Source organism: Leopardus geoffroyi, chromosome B2 (assembly GCF_018350155.1).
Source record: "Leopardus geoffroyi isolate Oge1 chromosome B2, O.geoffroyi_Oge1_pat1.0, whole genome shotgun sequence".
Classification (NCBI taxonomy): Eukaryota; Metazoa; Chordata; class Mammalia; order Carnivora; family Felidae; genus Leopardus; species Leopardus geoffroyi.
Window position 1 is genome coordinate 1793127 of NC_059332.1, and position 18761 is coordinate 1811887.

General features: G+C 51.7%; 2 protein-coding genes across 5 annotated transcripts in view; both read left to right on the top strand.

Moving 5' to 3' along the window:
* The window catches only part of LOC123609414 (zinc finger protein with KRAB and SCAN domains 4-like), a 455099-nt gene that overhangs the window by 238048 nt on the left and 198290 nt on the right, over positions 1-18761 (top strand). The gene's annotated exons all lie outside the window — the stretch shown is intronic.
* GPX6 (glutathione peroxidase 6) lies at positions 113-17204 on the top strand. 3 transcript variants are annotated; one of them, XM_045500530.1, is made up of 6 exons: positions 113-347; positions 987-1172; positions 8766-8919; positions 14418-14535; positions 15024-15123; positions 16275-17204. In XM_045500530.1, the coding sequence occupies exons 2-6, from the start codon at positions 1137-1139 to the stop codon at positions 16479-16481; spliced, it is 615 nt and encodes a 204-aa protein (XP_045356486.1). In that variant the 5' UTR covers positions 113-347; positions 987-1136; the 3' UTR covers positions 16482-17204. The 3 variants fall into 3 exon arrangements, with proteins under 3 accessions (XP_045356486.1, XP_045356487.1, XP_045356484.1); XM_045500531.1 differs by having other exon boundaries at positions 113-1172; XM_045500528.1 differs by lacking the exons at positions 113-347; positions 987-1172 and adding an exon at positions 5155-5315.

Sequence of the window (18761 nt, forward strand, 5' to 3'; positions counted from 1 at the left end):
AGAAATCGCCCTCCCTCCCTCTCTGTCTCTCTACCTATACATATATACACAAACATAAATACACCTACATTGATACAGATATCTATATATTTATTTTTTAGATATCTACATATTTAATAGGAGATAAATGTGGATATAAATAGGGATATATCTATATATTTATCTGTTTTATACATATCTCAAAGTGGCTTTGGAATTGGATAATGTGTGGAGACTCGAAGAATCTTGAGGTCCATGATAGAAAAAGCCCAAAATGCCTTACGTCACTGTTGCAGAAACAGAGATATGAAAGGCTGCTTGTGGTAAGGGCTCAGAAGGAGGAACATGTCAACAGCAACCGGAAGAAGGTTCGTGACCCCTTCCTGGCGCTGCTCCAACCTCTGCTCCCATTGTCGCATCTGTCCTGTCTTCTTAGCAAAACCTCCCTGCTTCCCTCCCCTAAGAATGCGTGTGATTGTATTTAGTGCCCACTCAGATCATCCGGGGTAATCCCTTTATCCCAAGATCCTTAACTTGATCACATCTGCAAAATCCGCCAGATAAGATAACGTCTGGGTTCCGGGGATTAACACCTGAAATCTTTGGGGGCCGTTACTTCAGTTACCACAGGGTCCGGATTTGGGATCAGAACATACTTGAGTGTGAGTCCCAGCTCGACATATTACTCGGCCGGCCTGGAACTTGGGGAGCTATTTGTTTTTACTCTGTATTTATATCCTTACTTATAACACGGAGAAAGTATTAACCTTATGGTTATTCTGGTGATGCTTTCATAAGAAAATCTACCTAAATATTCCTGATACTCAGTAAACAGGGAGTTGATGCAGACTGAGTCTCCTCCCCTTCTGTTCCTCGTACTCTGTTCCCTCCTTCCCCTACCCCCCTGATGTCCCCTCCCCCCTCACCGCTGCTCTGTTTCTCCTATCTTCTCCCATTCTGGTTCTGGCGCCCCTTCTGAGGCCTGCGTTTCTACTTTGCTCCTGCAGGTTGTGTCCAGAGAGAGGACGAGTTGCCCCAACATAGGCTGGGAGCTGCACAGACCTCCCAGGCCAGAACTTGGTGTGAACCATTGGTGGAGAGTCCCCTGGAAGAGGTGACACTTCCCAGCTTCCCTTCGTGGCCCCTGACTTGACCTGATGGCACAGGGACAGAGACCAGTGCTTGCTTTTCGGGTAAGGCCACCCGAGGCCAGAGGGGCAATCGCTCCACTTTCTGGGCCTCTGAAAGCCCATATATGAATTCAAGAAGCTAAAATATTCAAGCATTAAAATTTTAGAGGTTTCCGAGTCAATACTTTCTCTTTCCAGTCTTCCCAAGGTGAAATCTGGTCAAATTAAATCACCAAGAGGTCTGGTGGCCTCCTCTTAAAAGACGTGGAAATATGGGGGCACCTGAGTGGCTCAGTCTGCTGAGCATCCCACTCTTGATTTAGGCTCAGGTCATAATCTCACGGTTTGTGGGTTCGAACCACGCGATGGGCTCCTTGCTGACAGCTCAGAGCCTGCTTGGGATTCTCTCTCTGTCGCCCTTCCTCTGCCCCTCCCCTGCTTTCTCTCTTCCTCAAAATAAACAAACAAGGAAACAACCCAAAAGATGTGGAGAAATGAAAAGATACAAAGTGTCAAAGGCAGTGAAGATGTTCATCTCATAGGCCCAGATCCCTGCCCAGGTGACAGGCTTTGGCTTGAAGTGTCCCTTCCTTCCCAGGGAGGAGGAAGGCCAGACTCACAGAGGCTCTGGGACATCGCCTTGCTGGGGGGTGGCTGGGTCTGTGGAGGACGAGTTGGTTAACTCTTGTGGCTCCAGCGCCCACAGTGGTGCGTGGTCTCCAGCGCCCACAGTGGTGCGTGGACACGGGGGCACTTCCTGGAACATGTGGGTGGGAGTAGTGGACATTGGCTTCACCTGGGAAAGGGCACGTTCCCCCGCACATGTTGTTTCCTTTGTCTCACTGAACACAAGAATGATCTCTCGGAGCAGATGAGGGTGGGGTCTCTGGCAATGGTGGCAGGGCCCCCGAGGACACAGTTTCAGGACCAGCGGCCCTCCTGAAGGCCACAGCCAGCCTGGATCTGAGGCATCCTCAAGGGTAAGGCTGTAGTAGTCATGAGCTTGGACAGAAATGTAACAGCAAAATCATCACTCTTCTCAAAATCCAAATACGTATTGTTAGTGCATTTAAAGAAGTCAAAGAAGTTTTAAAATCAAACAAAAAGTTAGATTTGAAGCCAAGTAACATTTTTTTTCTTTTTTTTTTTTTTTGAGAGAGAGCAGGAGTGAGTGGGGGAGGGGCAGAGAGAGAGGAAGAGAGAGAGAATCCCAAGCAGGCTCCATGATATCAGCGAGCAGCCCAACGTGGGACTTGATCCCATGAACCGTGCAATCATGACCTGAACCCAAATCAAGAGTCTGACACTTAACCGACTGAGCCACCCAGATGCCCCGTGGCAGTCCTTTTATAAAAAACGCCAGTCACATTGGATCAGGGGCCCACCTTACTCTAGTATGACCTCAGCTTGTCACACTGGCAGCAATCCTATCTTCAAATAAGGCCACATTCCGAGGTCCAGGGGGTTAGGGCTTCAATATATCTTTTGGGGGAACATGATTCAGCCCATAACACCCTATGATCTGGGGCAGATCACTGATCCCCTTAGGACCCCTCCCTATGATCTGGAGCAGATCATTGCCCCCCACCCCCACCCCAGGACCCCTCCCGATGTCCTGTAAACTGCTCAGTCCTGACTGGGTCACAGAAACAGCGACTGAGACAAACTGATCTGAGTCTCACCCTTTTCTGCCCTAGGCTTTAGCAGACCTGATCTTGGGTCCAGTTCAAGGCCTGGTCAAGCTCTTTAGGACCTGAATAGTATCTCAGGCCTCAGAGAGTTACCTCTGAAGTCTTATTTGATAGAATTGTGTCCCATTATTTTTGATAAAAATATGTAACTAATCTATCAAGAAACCTTTCAGGAACGATCCCGAAGTACCGGCCCAGGTTTTACCTAAGAGGTCAAGAATCAACACCCTGATAGGTGGGCTTGGGGTGATGGAGCACGTTCAATCTGCCAGAAACGTAGTATTTACAGAGTGAAGGATAGGCCCGGAAATCGGGCCGATGTCAAATCTGGAGTGCTCCATAGAATTTCAAATTAAAGGTGTAGGAATTAGGGAGGAACCAAAGCATTTTCAACATAAGAGTGGTGTCAACGAAGTTGATCTCCAGAAGATCATACAACAGAGGCGGAGCGTGGAGGAAGACGGACACAGAAGACTCTGGAAGGAAGGAGACAAGGGACGGACCAAAGCAAAATTCCTGGAAGCAGGTCAGGATGCAGGCTCCGAAGGAGGAGAGAAGGGAACCGGAGCCCTGACGTTCATTCCGGTGGACCGGAGACAGGTGCATCCTGGTGTGCGCCCCACACCTTCACTTCTGCTTGCTGGAAGCCCCAACCCAAGGCGCTCGAAAGTTCACGAGGAATGTTGGAACGAGACCTGGGCAGCTGGGGTTTGGGGCCATCGGCCCTACTGCTGATCTGTGATGAAGGGTCCTCACCACTCAAGGGCGGGGTACTGTATGATGAGCAAATGTCCACATAAGAGATGGTGGGGATTCGGTCACAACTGATGGTCCATAAGGGAGACGACCAAGGGGCCCACAACAGGAACCCCGGGTTTGCTCCCATCTCACCATGGCCCGCTGGTGACCTCCCTCCAGCCTCAGTTCCTCAAGCAGGAAGAGGAGTGTGTGAATGGCTGTTTGCCCGTGTCAGGCGCTGGGCTCAGTCCTGTATCGTTATCAGCACTGCTGAAGCCTAGCGGGTAGACACTATTAATTATGCCCATATTACAGATGAGAAAACTAAGGTTCAGAGACCTGAGCCTTTTCTGCGTCAAGGAGCTGGTCAGTGGTGCACAGGGGTCTTGAACTCAATGGTCTCCGGCACCTCGTAGTCACCTCATAGTCTGCGGTTGGGCCATTATTTGGGGGCTGAGAGCGGGGAGAGGCCGGAGAGCCTGGGAGTGCGTGTAGGTCTGCGCACCACCTCCCCCCCCCCCCCCCAGGGGGCCTTCTGCTCAGCTGCTGCAAATGTCCTGGGGACCTGCAGGCTGGAACAGGGATCAGCGACCAGGCCAGTTTACAGGCCCCTGAGAAGAGCCGGGAGATCTGAGCCGACGGGAAGCCTGTCTTTCCAGAGAGTTCGCCAGCCTCGGGGTCAGGCGCAGAGGCGCGCGCGGGTGATCCTGGCAGAGGCGGAGCGGAAAGGGCTTATAGCCGAGAAGGAAGGACTTAGCACCTCCATTCACAGGGGTCTTTAGCCGAGCCGAGCCGGCGGGCAAACCGGCGGCAGCAGGTGGGAGAGCGGGTGGGGGCGCCTCTCCACCCAGTCACACGCCTTGCAGCGCCCCCGCCCGGTGTCCGTTAGGGCCTTGCAATGACAGGTGTTTCGGAGGAAGCGGGCAGGTGCTTTACAGAGAGAGACCCCAGGCCAGGGCCGCTCCGGACTCACAGTGTAGGTCGTTCTCTCCTGCGACCGCCCTGCAGGTGTGACCCCCCGCCCCCGGCTGCGCCACCTACGCGAACGAGGTCCTCTCCGGGGGACACGCGGGCCCCACGGCCGGACTGCGTCATTAGGAAACACAGTGCGCCGTGACTACTGATGGAGGTTTGGGACACGGGACCGAGAGGTACCGTCCTCCAGGACTGCGCTTCTCAAACTTTACTCCGCACACGAACCACGTGACGCTCGTTTTTGAAAAAGCAGATTCTGATTCAGAGGCGGCAGCTTCACTTCCAGAATGCGGGGAGCACCTAGGGGCGGCCGGTCACTTGGAGAGGGTGGGGACGGCACTTCCCGGTCCCAGAGAGCGGCCTCCGCCGCCACCCGCCCGGACACGTGCGCCGGAACGGGTGCAAGACGTCTCCCGGATGCACCCGGGCTAGCGGAGGGCGGTAGGCGCGAGGGAGGGGCGAGCGGGCAGGGGGAGCGGGGAAGGGGAGGGGAGGAGGAGCGTGCAGAGGCAGCGGGGAGGGGACAGGGAGAGTGGGGAGGGGAGAGGGGAGGGGGCAGGTGCGTGCGCGTGCGTGCGTGTGTGTGTGTGCGCGCGCGCGCGTGCACGCCGCCCTGCGATTGGAGGGCGCGTCTTCGCCCCGCTCCCGCCGGGCGCTCAAAAGGGGCCGACGCTCCGGGGCAGCGCAGAGCCTCCTGGGCGAGCGCGCACCGGCCATGGCCTCGCCGCTCTGGGCTTCGTGCCTCTTCCCCCTGTTCCTGGGAGGCCTCGCTCAGCCGGCCCCGAAACCGCAGACCATGAGGGTGAGTGTCCCGTTGGGGACCTAGCGGACCGCAGCGCCCGACGACTCACCTGGCCCGCGGGGCCTCGTCCGAGGCCGAGGTGTCCGGAGCCCTGCTGAGCGGCCCCCTGCCGGGCGGTGGTGCCACCGCAGGTGGGACCCAGGCTGTCTGGGTGCCGCGCCCCTGGTCTGGAGCTCGTGGGAAAGGAGCTAGCTGATGCCGGGATGCACTCTGGGGCGTCAGGGTCAGGGAACAGGGGCTTTTTTTTTTTTTTTCGGGGAATAATAAAACACACAAGGCCAGTATTTGTTGGCCCAATGTAGTTTTAGGGGACGTGGGCTGGTGAGCAGCGGTTGGGGGTGGGCTGGGGGACAAAGCTTGTACCAGAGGAGGAGGATTTGCTCTCAGGTCGCAAAGCACCTGATACCCCGAAGTCCCCACACTGGAGGTCACCAGCCACCCTGTAAAACATGTGTGTACGAGCCTTAGGACGCAGGGTGGGGACTCCGTAGGTGCCTTGAGGTACCGACAGGTTTGAACTTTAAAACCAGACAAATTCATTCAAAAACAGCCTCACTTGTGGCCTTAAACCAGTTACGTCCCTTTTTCTTGGCCTCCCCCTCCTCTGTAGAAGGTGGAGAATACCGTGGTAAAGTGCAGGGACCCCCAGACAACAACCAGGTGGGAGGCCCCCCATGAACAGTCAAGAAAGAAGTCTTGAGACGTTTTCAGTGCAGAAAGGTGGTTTCATTATAGCACAGGGACAGGAGCCTGGGACAGGAAGAGCTGCACTGGGGTTGTGAGGAGTGACTGGTTACAGGAGGTTGGGGGACAGCATAAGGGAAGGAATTTGGAAGCAAGGCTTCCAAGACCTTGAGGGGCAAGCTGCTGTTACGATAAGGTTAGTTATTACTGTTTAGTAAGACCTCAGTCCTGAGACTGATCGTATGTTTGGTGACGATTGCTAACGTATATGTAGGGGGGTGTTTGTGGTTAGTGAAGTCACACTGACCAGAGCAAAGCTGCAGTGGTAAAACGTGCGAGGAAGTCTCGCAGGAGCTGTAGGCGTGTTACGGTCTACATGCCTCGGGAGCCCTGCCTGGAGACTGCGAGCCACAGCAAAACGCGGCCTTTGTTCGTTCTCCCATTGCCCGCAAAGTTTCCGATTCCGCAGGTCTCGGGAGAAGCCAGGAACTTCCATTGCTATTATGTCCCCAGGTGATACTTGTCTAGGTCCGCAACCCACTTTGAGCGCTCTGCCACTGGTCCCTGTGATGTGTAAGATGATGCATATAAAATGCCCAAAGACTGGTAGCTGTTGTCAGAGCATTTCCCCTCTCCGAGAGGACGAGACGCAACCTGTGGGAGGCATCCGGTCTGTGCCAGCCACTACCGCCTGGTTGGGCGGACTGGCAGCGGTAGAAAGCCATCCTCTGAATAAACGGCTGCATTTAGAGTATCCTGATCCCTTCAGACTGGAGCAGAACTCACCTTGGAGTTGGGAAGGTCCACCCTTCAAGTGTACGGCTTTCTCGGGGTTCTGTGTCCCACTTACGGGGTGATATCCACGTGAGAGACAAAAGCCGGGAGTTGTTGAGCCCAGAGGCAAGGTCGCATGAAGGCAAGAGGTGCACACATCACAGCTCTTGGAACGATTTCAGTGTGTGTGTGTGTGTGTGTGTGTGTGTGTGTGTTTTACTGTTTATTTTTGAGAGACGGAGAGCATGAGCAGGGGAGGAGCAGAGAGAGAGGGAGACAGATTCCGAAGCAGGCTCCAGGCTCTGAGCTGTCAGCACAGAGCCCGACGTGGGGCTGGAACCCACAAATTGTGAGATCATGACCTGAGCTGAAGTCGGTCGCTTAACCCACTGAGCCACCCAGGCGCCCCTCCATGTGATGTTTTAAGTTAAGTAGCGAAAAAGGCAACTAGTAGGAAGGGTTTGCGTGGAGCCAAGGCAGGGGCACAGGAACACAGGCGCACGGATGACAGCATCTTAGGGGCGTTCGGAGGCCAGCGTTCCCAGACGTTTGGATCAACGTGTGTGCTCCGGTGTGGACGAACGGGCGGACACCTAGAGAAGGCACCTGCCCAGGGTCACCTCCTCCTCCAGGACAGTGAGGAAGCAGCTACAGACTCAAGAAGTGGACAGCATGTGGCCTTTCCCTGCGGAAGCTCGTCCATAGGCGGTCCCCTTACTGCTCCAAGCCGTCCTTTATGGACCAGATCCCTGGAGGCTCCCGCTCCATCGTTCTAGAATCCTCTGACTTCTGTGCAGTCTCCGGGGGTCTGCCATCTCCTCAGACAAGAGCAGTCCAGCCTGTCACCCGGCCCGGTCTGCCTGGAACACGGCTGCTTGTGGGTGGGCAGCTCCTTCCCCTGTGTCCCATTTCATCCAGGGGCAGTCACGGCTGTCCACAAAGGGGACAAGAAAGATGAGTTCTGTACCAGTGAGCACCGCACTGGCAAAGCTCTGGGCACGGCCTCCATGGGACCCAGATGGAGAACACGTTATTGGCCCAGCTCTGGGGGAAGGAAATCACAGTTTAAGAACGTATCGATGAAAAATGGATGTAAAACCGCAGAGATCTCTTAAGCAAACTCTAGAAGGGCTGGGATGACTGGAGCATGGTGTTAGAGTGCAGTGTCAGAGCACGGGGGACACTCGTACTGATCTTCCAGGGACGGCTAGAGCATCACATGTGCGCGCGCACACACACACACACACACACACACATGTTCGCGTGCACATACATACATGTGTGCATGCATGCAGACATACACACGTGCATTCGCATGCATGCACGCACACACGTGCACATAAACGCACACGTGTGTGCCTACACATATGTGCATGCACATATATACACATGCACACACAAACATACACACATGCACATACAGGCACTTTTTAAAAAAATATTTTATTTTTAAATAATCTCTACACCTGAGGCCCCTGGGTGACTCAGTCGGTTAAGCCTCTAACTTCAGCTCAGGTCCTGATCTCATGGCTCATGAGTTCAAGCCCCACGTCGGGCTCTGTGCTGACAGCTCAGAGCCTGGAGCCTGCTTCAGATTCTGTTTCTCCCTCTCTCTCTGCCCCTCCCCCACTCATGCTCTGTCTCTCTCTCTCTCTCTTTCCTTCAAAAGTAAGTAAACATTTTTTAAAAATTAAATAATCTCTACACCAAATGTGGGGCTCAAACTCACACCCCCAAGATCAAGAGTCATGTGCTCTACCAACGAAGCCGGACAGCCACCCCCCCCAAAAAAAGGAATGTCACTTACAAGACACACATTCTAGTGGCGGCCTCGCCATAACTAAAAATATTGCTGGAAAAAGTGTCCTCAGTTCTTAGACTTCCACGGTACTACATGAAAGACCATCAAGCACTTTGCAAAAGTCCACGGGTGTTGGGGATCATTGTTTATGTCAATACCATCTCATTATGGTTGTTTTTGTTACATTCCAGATGGATTGCTATACGGGGGTGACAGGCACCATCTACGAGTACGGTGCCCTCACGCTCAGTGACGGGGACTACATCCAGTTCAAGCAGTACGCGGGCAAGGTCGTCCTCTTCGTCAACGTGGCCTCCTACTGTGGCTTGACAGCTCAGTATCCTGGTAAGAACGCGTGTTTCAATTCTTTTGGAACCAGCTTTGTCAGATGGCCACATCCTAATTCCAGAGGTTTTCCCAATTTGCCATTGGGGGAGGGGGTGGTGATCACATGCGTCCGTCCCCCTCAGTCCTGCCACCACTCTACTCCTTGGGGGCCAACACAATTATCTCCAGATCTGAGAAATAAGATTCTCCCGAAGATGCAGAGGCCAGGAACGTACCTGTCACCAAACGCGGTGGTTTGTTCCTCGACGCCCTGAGGTAGAACATTTACTGTGGGGAACCATGGGGCTCCTCAGTAAGAAGGTGCTGGAAAGAACTTATTTGAGAATCTGGGCTTGTGTTGGGTGCTCTGGGGCAGAATTCAAGGGGTGGAAGCTTTGCCCTGAACTGGATGCTGTCAGGAAGTGAAGAAGCGGGGACAGTTCTGTGACAATGATTAAGATACACGTTCATAGGGGCGCCTGAGGGGCTCAGTCGGTTAAGCATCCAACTTGGGCTCAGGTCATGATCTCGCGGTCCGTGAGTTCGAGCCCCGCATTGGGCTCTGTGCTGACAACTTGGAGCCTGGAGCCTGTTTCGGATTCTGTGTCTCCCTTTCTCTCTGCCCCTCCTCTGCTCATGCTCTGTCTCTCTCTGTCTCAAAAATAAAATAAAACATTAAAAAAAATTTTTTTTAAAAAGATACACCTTCATAGGGGCGCCTGGGGGGGCTCAGTCGGTTAAGTGTCCGACTTCAGCTCAGGTCATGATCTCACTGTTCACGAGTTCAAGCCCTGTGTCGGGCTCTGTACTGACAGCTCAGGGCCTGGAGCCTGCTTCAGATTGTGTGTGTGTGTGTGTGTGTGTGTGTGTGTGTGTGTGTGTGTCTCCCTCTCTCTGCCCCTCCCCCACTCATGCTCTGTCCTTCTCTCTCAAAAATATACAAACATTAAAAAAAAATTTTGTCTCAGTAGATCCTATCTACGAGGTAGGAGGATAAAATAAGGCTAAAACTGTAGCCAGTGAAGAAGCAGAAGTCCTTTACATTGACAAGAATAGTCAAATTTGGGGCATTTTTGCGATTTGGACCGGGTTCATGTTTTGTCTGTGTGCCAATGTGATTATGGAGTGGTCTTGTTTTGTCTTAATTCCTCGTGGTCCCGTGTTGTGCGACACTGATGTCCTGTGTAACTGTACCAGGGAAACGCCAAGCCGTGGCTGGACTCCCAGGCCAGAGCCTGGCTTTCAGGGGCCACCTCTGTCTTCCTTGCCCGCTGGTGACAACAGCAGAGAGGACTGATCTCTGATCTTTTAGAACACACTCGGGTTCCACGGCACTGCCACAGGACAGAAGAGGGAGATGTGGTTTTGTAAGCGATGATCTTTGGGGTGGTGGCCGTTTGGGAAGATGCTGTATCTCTCCAAACCTGGCCCAACCTTCTGCCATGCCTGAGGTGGATTCTTTCTTTCCGTGAACTCCTGGGGAAGACTCTGGGTTCCCTGTTGGTCCAGACGTGGTTATTTAAAGTTTTAGATGGGGGTGCCTGGGTGGCGCAGTCGGTTAAGCGTCCGACTTCAGCCAGGTCACGATCTCGCGGTCCGTGAGTTCGAGCCCCGCGTCGGGCTCTGGGCTGATGGCTCAGAGCCTGGAGCCTGTTTCTGATTCTGTGTCTCCCTCTCTCTCTGCCCCTCCCCCGTTCATGCTCTGTCTCTCTCTGTCCCAAAAATAAATAAACGTTGAAAAAAAAATTAAAAAAAAATAAAGTTTTAGATGGATTGCAGTAGAGATAAATGCAGTTTCTGACACACCAAGAATTTTTCTGCCTTTTTAAAATGCCTGTTTTCACAGTTAATTCAAAAGGTTAAGTGCACCAAACGCTACAAAGAACGGAATCAAAATAATACACGAACAGCTTTTAAGAAGAATGTCCCACATGTTGACATGTCCACATTGGTATCTATTCAACTGATCAAAAACAAATTTCCTGGGCGCCCAGCCTGGGCGGCTTAGTCGGTTGGTTAAGCGTCCCACTCTTGATTTCGGCTCAGGTCGCAATCCCGTGGTGTGTGAGATTGAGCCCCCATGCTGTCAGTGTGGAGCCTGCTTGGGATTCTCTCTCTTTCCCTCTCTCTACCCCTTCCCTGCTCTCTCTTTCTCTCTCTCTCTCTCTCTCAAAATAAATAAATTTTAAAAAATTTTTAAATAGAAAGTCCCATCAATTTGTCCTTTTTTCTTTTTATTCCCATCAATTTGTCTTAATGGAACTTCAATAATAAGAAATTCAAGAACTTTCTCTTTTTTTTTTTAAGTTTTAATTTAAGTAATCTCTATACCCCATGTGGGGCTTGAACTCACAACCCCAAGATCAAGAGTCTCACACACTTCTGACTGAGCGAGCCAGGTGCCGCCAGGAATTTTCTCTTTTAACACCACTTAAGTTTAAGTACATTGCAACCTCATCTCTAAGATACGTGGTTCACTACATTTTGATATTTTTATTTTATTTTTTAATGTTTATTTTGAGAAAGAGAGAGAGAGAGAGAGAGAGTGCAAGTGGGGAGGGGCAGAGAGAGGGAGACACAGAACCCAAAGCAGGCTCCAGGCTCTGAGCTGTCGGCACAGAGCCCGACTCAGGGCTTGAACTCACAAAGCATGAGATCATGACCTGAGCTGAAGGCAGATCCTTAACTGACTGAGCCACCAGGCGCCCCTAAATTTTGATATTTTAAAATTAATACTTAGCAGGTGCTATGGTCTGAATGTTTGTGTCCCCCCAAAATCATATGTTGAAATCCTAATGCCCAATATGATGGTGATAGGAGATGGGGCCTTCAGGAGGTACTGAGGTCATGAGAGTGGAGCCCCCATGGAGGGATTAGACCCCACAGAACGCCCAGCCCTTGCACCATGGGGGGACACGGAGAAGGTCACGAGGGTGGGACCCCCATGGAGGGATTAGACCCCACGGAACGCCCAGCCCTTGCACCGTGGGGGGACACGGAGAAGGTCACGAGGGTGGGGCCCCCATGGAGGGATTAGACCCCACGGAACGCCCAGCCCTTGCACCGTGGGGGGACACAGGGAGAAGCTGGGCAGTGTGCAGTCTGGTAGAGTAGAGAGTCTTCGCCAGAACCTACCACAACGGCACCATGACTTCCGGCTTCCAGTTTTCAGTACTGTGAGCAATACACTGTTATTGTTCCTCAGCCTCTAGGTCTATGGTATTTTGTTACAGCAGCCTACAAGGGCTAACACGGAGGGGGCTGCTTGATTTAGGCAAAATTATATGAATTTCATAATTATATATAATATATATTATAATTATACGTATATAATTATATAATGTACATAATTAAATATAATATTTAAAATAAATTATATAGTTATATGTAACATAAAAGTATATTATATATATTATAATTAGTTAATTTTCAAAGAACCACCAAAAAAATGGTTCACATTCACCAAGGGACTCTAAAGGCTTTTTAAATTTAATGGTGAAATTGTGTATAAAAAGATACTCTCAAAAGCACAGATTATGGAAAGATCTTACATTTAAAATAGTTTGGGGGGGTCACTTTATATTTATTATTTTTTTACGTACAATTGGCCCTAGGAAAAACCCTGAAAAGCTACAGACTAAATTTTTACTTAATTTTTACAACACCTCAGGATCTAATTATAAGAGCCTAAATAACAGTTTAATATCACTTAGCAAGTAGCAGTTTTCTCCCTTCAAACAGTTAAATTGGAAACAATATAGTAAGTTTAAAAGTAATGACGTTTAGTGGTGCCTGGCTGGCTCAGTTGGTAGAGCCTGTGACCTTGATCTCAGGGTCATGAGTTCAAGCCTCACACTGGGCATGAAGCCTACTTAAATTAAAAAAGCAAAAACAGGGGTGCCTGGGTGGCTCAGTCGGTTAAGCGTCCAACTTCGGCTCAGGTCATGATCTCTCAGACTGTGAGTTCGAGCCCCGTGTCGGGCTCTGTGCTGACAGCTCAGAGCCTGGAGCCTGTTTCAGATTCTGTGTCTCCCTCTTTCTGACCCTCCCTCGTTCATACTCTGTCTCTCTCTGTCTCAAAAATAAATAAACGTTAAAAAATTAAAAAAAAAAAGATTAAAAAAAAAAAAAAGCAAAAACAAAGTTGTGATATATAAACAGCAATTCCGTGGAATGAGAATCTGCTTTTAAGTGTTCAGTTTTAATTTAAATTTGTTCTGAAAAGGGACTGTATTCGCAACATTCAAAATGTAAAAGATACAAAAGGCTTTAACAGTGCAAACGTCCACATTTCTTTCTTTTTGGAAAACCACTGTCGTCCGTTTAGGGTGTAGACTTTCATAAACCTCTAATGTCTATGCAGGCAGATACCTCTCTCCTGTAGAAATACACAAATACACACATGCAGTCCCGCACCTTGCTTTTTCACATAATCAAGCATCTTGGATGTTATTGTGTGTCAGTGCGTGATGAGTGTCCTCATTTATGCGAAGGCATAGTTTCCACGCTGTTGCTGCGATATAATTTATTAAACTGGCGCATGAAAATCGTAAAGAGCGTCTCATTCAAACTTTACCCCAGATGGGGAAATTGAGAGAGTTAAAGGAATCCGCCGAAGCATTAGAGCCAGGATCGGCTAGGTGTTTCTGCCACAGGAAGGGACTGTTCTTGAGGGTTAAAGACAAAGGTGAGTACGGACGGTCGCTGAAGAAACATACGCAAACAGGAAGGCACTGTCACTTAAGAAGAGGTTTTTGGGGGAGGCAGCCGCGGCAGAGCCCAGAGCGGAGTCTGCGTGGACTGACTGGCACTGGTAATGCGGACCGAATACGTGGGGACTGAGAGTGGCTGAAGATGAGATGCTGGCAGGCTCTGGACACAAGTCAGCAGCTTCTGGCAGCAGGCGAGCACAGGAGTTTGTGGTCTGGAATCCCCGTGAGCGTTCCAAGGAAGCAGAGTAAACAAGAGGGGAGAGAATGCTCTGGAACCAGGCTCTGAATTGCTGCGCCCAGGTGACAGGACCCGAGAGTGCTCCTGGGAGGAGGCCTGGGCATCAGGTGTGTGGTCGTGGGGCATCGTGGGGGGTGGGTAGCTTGTCCATTTTGTTTGCCTTTGCCTTGGAAATTTTTGGCCAGTCAGTCAGTCTACCACTAAGGAAGGTGGCAGTGGCATTTAAAGCTTACTTCCACTCAGAATCACACAGGCCCCCGGCCCTGCCCCTTTCCTCACCCCTGCCCCACAGGGCTAACCGACCTGTGCTTTCTAACAAGCACCCCCACTGGATGACGCAGCAGAGCCACTTACGGGAACCACCACACAAGAACAATGGCCGCTGTTTGGGTCTGGTTCTGGAAACTCTGTTCCGGCTTCCTGCCCTGCCTCCTCAGTCTCTGTCACCTTGAACTTCTCGCTCATAGGCCTCAGTTTATTCATATGATCAATGGGTCCATCCAGTGGTCTTTCCCTGTGCAGGGTGGCCTGCAGGCCAGTCTGCCCATGCTGCTGTCTTCCCACAGAACTGAACGCACTTCAGGACGAGCTGAAGCACTATGGCGTGGTCGTGCTGGGCTTTCCCTGCAACCAGTTTGGAAAACAAGAACCAGGAAAGAACTCAGAGATCCTTTCCGGGCTCAAGTGAGTGCCTGCTGGGACCCTGCAGAGACCCTGCCAGGATTTCCCTTCCTCCTTCTGCCTGGAGGCCGGCTTCCTCTGGAAACTTCCAGGGTGGGTGGTGGATCGTTGGGTCCAAGAACATCATTGTGAAGCTTTGCGTGCAAACTTGCCTGCTGGCCGTGCTCAAGCGTTCGCTCTGCCTTGAGCTCCTTGATAATGACACGAGGGGAATGTCCAATGGAAAAGTGCGGGACGACGGCAGGAATGTGGGCAATAAAAATGAATCGGGATCCTGACCTTAAAATATGCCTTCCAGTTTTCTTGGAAGTCTCTACTGGCTCCATAAAGCATGATGTCCTGACTCCCCGAGACCTCTCTTTCCTCACCTTCCCTGTCTTCCGTGTCTCCCTCTTTATCCTGACTTCCTTTTGTGGTAGAGTTAGGGTGGCCTTCACCATCCCTCCTTGTCCTAACTTGCGCCCTCTTGGGAACACGCTGGCTCATTGCAGGTATGTGCGTCCAGGTGGCGGCTTCGTCCCCAGTTTTCAGCTCTTTGAGAAAGGGGACGTGAATGGAGAAAACGAACAGAAGGTCTTTACCTTCCTGAAGGTGAGTGCCCACACACCTGGCAGGCGTTGGTCATAGGCAGAGATGCCCCGAAAGCATGGGGCTCGTTTTGGATCGAGGGTGGACTCCTCGGAAAGAAATGCCTAGATAAGTTCAAGAATCATGGCAATGTCCACGGTGAGGCTCGAGCTTCAACTACAGGAAATGTAACCTGTGACAGTCCTGATGTGGACCAGCGCCCCTTACTGAAGGGTAGCGATTCACTCTTCGGCGGTCGTTTATGGAATCCCCATAGGTGTGAGGATCTCTGCCCGCTGGGAGCCCAAAAGTACTAATGAGGCCCAGCCCTTCCCTGGAGGCTCCAGTCAGGGAGACGGACATGGGATTCATAACGTAGAGTGCGTATGGCAACTTGTCTTAGCGTCACCGAGTCTTAGAACCACCCAGGTTCTCTTAGGCCACAGGTGCCCACATGCTGGTCTGCCAAACAAGTCTGGTCCCCGTTGAAATTTTCACCCATCCATTGCAGACTGAAGAAAAAAAAAAAAAAGGCAATGTGGGGAGTTTTTCGCAAAGCTCAGCTCCTTGAATCTAAAAGACCATCATTTATTCTGATATTAAATTATTTGTCAAATCCTATAAAGTTTGCCATTTCTCTTGCTCAAAAATGGTGATGCTATTGATTTTTCTTCGACCTAATCCTTTAAAAGTCTGCTAATTTTAAATTTTACAGTTAGGTAGACTCTTGATTTTTCTTATTGTCAAAATAAATGTTGGTTATTCTACATTCATCTCCGGAAAATAGTTATTAAACCTTTACCACCCTATGAAGCCCCAAACTCTGGGAACCACAACTCTAAACCGAACCATTTCTTTTTTCGGGTAAGAAAACCAAAGCTATAGAAATGGTAGGACTTAGCAAAGAAACCAGAAGCTATTATTTTACTGAAGCACCATGATACAATCATGGGAGAGGCAGACTGGGAAGGGAGGAGTATTTTCTGTCATACTCTCTAGCTCTTGGTTGTTGTATTGGTGATGTTGCGTTAAAATGTGTGGTTCACTGGGGGCACGTCGGGGGTTCACATGTTGACACGTGGATGGTGAGTACTCTAGGGTTCCAGATAAAACTGGACCTTACAGAAGCACGGGGTGAAAAAAACTATTTTCTATTTTTCATGTGTCTGTTCCAGAACTCCTGCCCTCCGACCTCTGATCTTTTGGGCTCACCAGACCAGCTGTTCTGGGAGCCCATGAAGGTCCATGACATCCGCTGGAACTTTGAGAAGTTCCTGGTGGGGCCCAATGGGGTCCCTGTCATGCGCTGGTTCCACAAGGCTCCCATCAGCACCGTCAGATCGGACATCCTGGAGTACCTGAAGCAGCTAAAAACCAAGTAGAAAGGCCCAGAGGCCGTCAGAAATAGCCACCTGCCTCCCGCAGGACATGGTTGAACACCGGGTCCACGTTTGCTCCACAGGCCTTCCTACCCAGCGTCCCTGTGACCCCGCCATCCTGGACGTGCATGCGTGTTGGTGTGCGTGTGCTCGTGCGTGTGCTTGAGAACAAGGCAACGAAAACCTATCTCCCCAACTCTCTGCTCCCTGAATATCAGGTTTTTTCCACTGCATTGCAAAGGAAAAGCAGATTTCCGGGTAGATGGCTCAGACTACCAAATATCCCCGAAAAAGGTGATCCCCGGGAGTTCTGGCGTCTGTCCTTCCCCATCCTGGAGGTTTGAAGAAAGCAGGAACTGGCAGCAGGACCCTCAAGACCCCCTTCATAACCTCTCCTGTCCTTGAAGATAGCCCTGGGGTGGAAGCTCTTCCTCTCCCAAGTGAGGCCTTCTGTCCCCCACACCCTGCACACTCCTACAGGGCCTCTGAAGTCCGGGCGAGGGTGGAAACCTGGGGTCCCTGAAGGAAGGCAACTCCCTGCTGGGGGCCCCCGGCCCCTCTGGGTTGGACCTACCCAAGCTCCCTTGGCCCCTGTCCCTTAGTGGTTCCAGGGCAGGGATGTCCCTTCATTCTGAAGCTGGGGCTTTGTCCTCACCCTGAGCCTCCCCCCGCCACGCACATACCTCTTCTCCTCACTGACTCAAATAAAGGAAATTCTGCAGCAGAGTCGGTTTCCCGAGGTGTCTCCCCGCTCCCGGATTACATCCCTGCACCCTCAGTATTTTGTGTTTCCCACATGCACTCTGGATGCTTCCCTGGCCCATCCAGACACCAGGTGGGGCTGGCGGCTGTAACCGTGGACACTGACCTTGCAGAGGCAGCCGCCCCCTCCCACTGGGGTCCCCTGGGGGCCCCCATGTGAGGTAGCCCTGCTTCTCTCCAAAGACACAAACATTCTGTCTGTAAAATTCCTGCTCACAGTTAAAAATCTAAAAACACAGAAAAACGGAAGAAAAGTGAAACAAAGTGCCCCCCTACTCAGGGGCAAAGAACGTGCTGGGATGCCCCGTCCAGCGGCTGCCTTCTCACCGGGGTTCAGTCCTTTCTGTGAGCACAGACTGCAGAACACCAGAAACTAGGAGAGGCCTGTACGAGGAAGTGAAGCAAAATAGCTCTTTTTCTTTTCCCTTTCAGAAATTACTTTGAACAAATTTCAAATTTTTTTTGCACTTTATTTTTTTGCACTTAAAATGTAGAGGGAATTTAAGTGTCAGTGGTGAGACATGACCGTCGGCTGTGCGCCGGGACGGAAGCAATCCCTGACTTAACCTCTGTGTAGCACGTGCAAAGTGGCAAAGCCAGCGATGGCAGGGGAAGAGATTCAGACCTGGGGACTCCAGCTTCCAGAAGGAACAGGTGCTCTGGGAGCCCAGGAACGCAGGCGTTCACGCGGTCCTCGGGGAAGACCCGGCCTCCTGGAGGAACTGCCGCGGAGACTCTTGGGGTCTGGCCTCCAGGACCGGGCTGCGTGTGACCTCAGAGGAAAATGTTTTCCCCACATTTGGGTGTTTTGTCTTGCACTCAAAATCCAGTCAGGAAAACAAAGCCTGGCCGTCTGTGGCGTCCCCTCGGGACGTGAGACCCCCAGAGGCCTCGCCAAGCAGGGAGGGAGGGAGGAGGGGCTGCAGGGCCGCTCCGGTCACGGTCACGGTGGGAGATGTGTTCCTCGTGGAGTGTCTCCTGAGAACCCCCAGGGACCGTAGCAAAGCCTCGGAAGCTTCCACACCTGTTACTACTTTCCGATGAGGATCATCAGGGGCCAGGAAGTGGGTGCAGGAGGCGGGGGCCGCTCGAGGTTCCAGTTCAGCGTAAAGCAGAGAACTGCTGTGTGAGAGTGAGCGCTCCGGGCAGCAAGTCCCCGGTCCGTGGGAGAGTCCCGAAGCCAAGAAGGAAGAGGGCTCGGCTTCCCCGAGTGGTTATGCTGAGCGTCTGCGACAGGCTCCATCCTGAAAAATGCAGGTTCCCTCCGTGATGCCTCCCCGCAGGGCTGACCCTGCAGGGAATCCTTGATGCACCCCCCCAGGGCTGACCCTGCAGGGAATCCTTGATGCCTCCCCCCAGGGCTGACCCTGCAGGGAATCCTTGATGCCCCCCCCCAGGGCTGACCCTGTAGGGAATCCTTGATGCCCCCCCCCAGGGCTGACCCTGCAGGGAATCCTTGATGCACCCCCCCAGGGCTGACCCTGCAGGGAATCCTTGATGCACCCCCCCAGGGCTGACCCT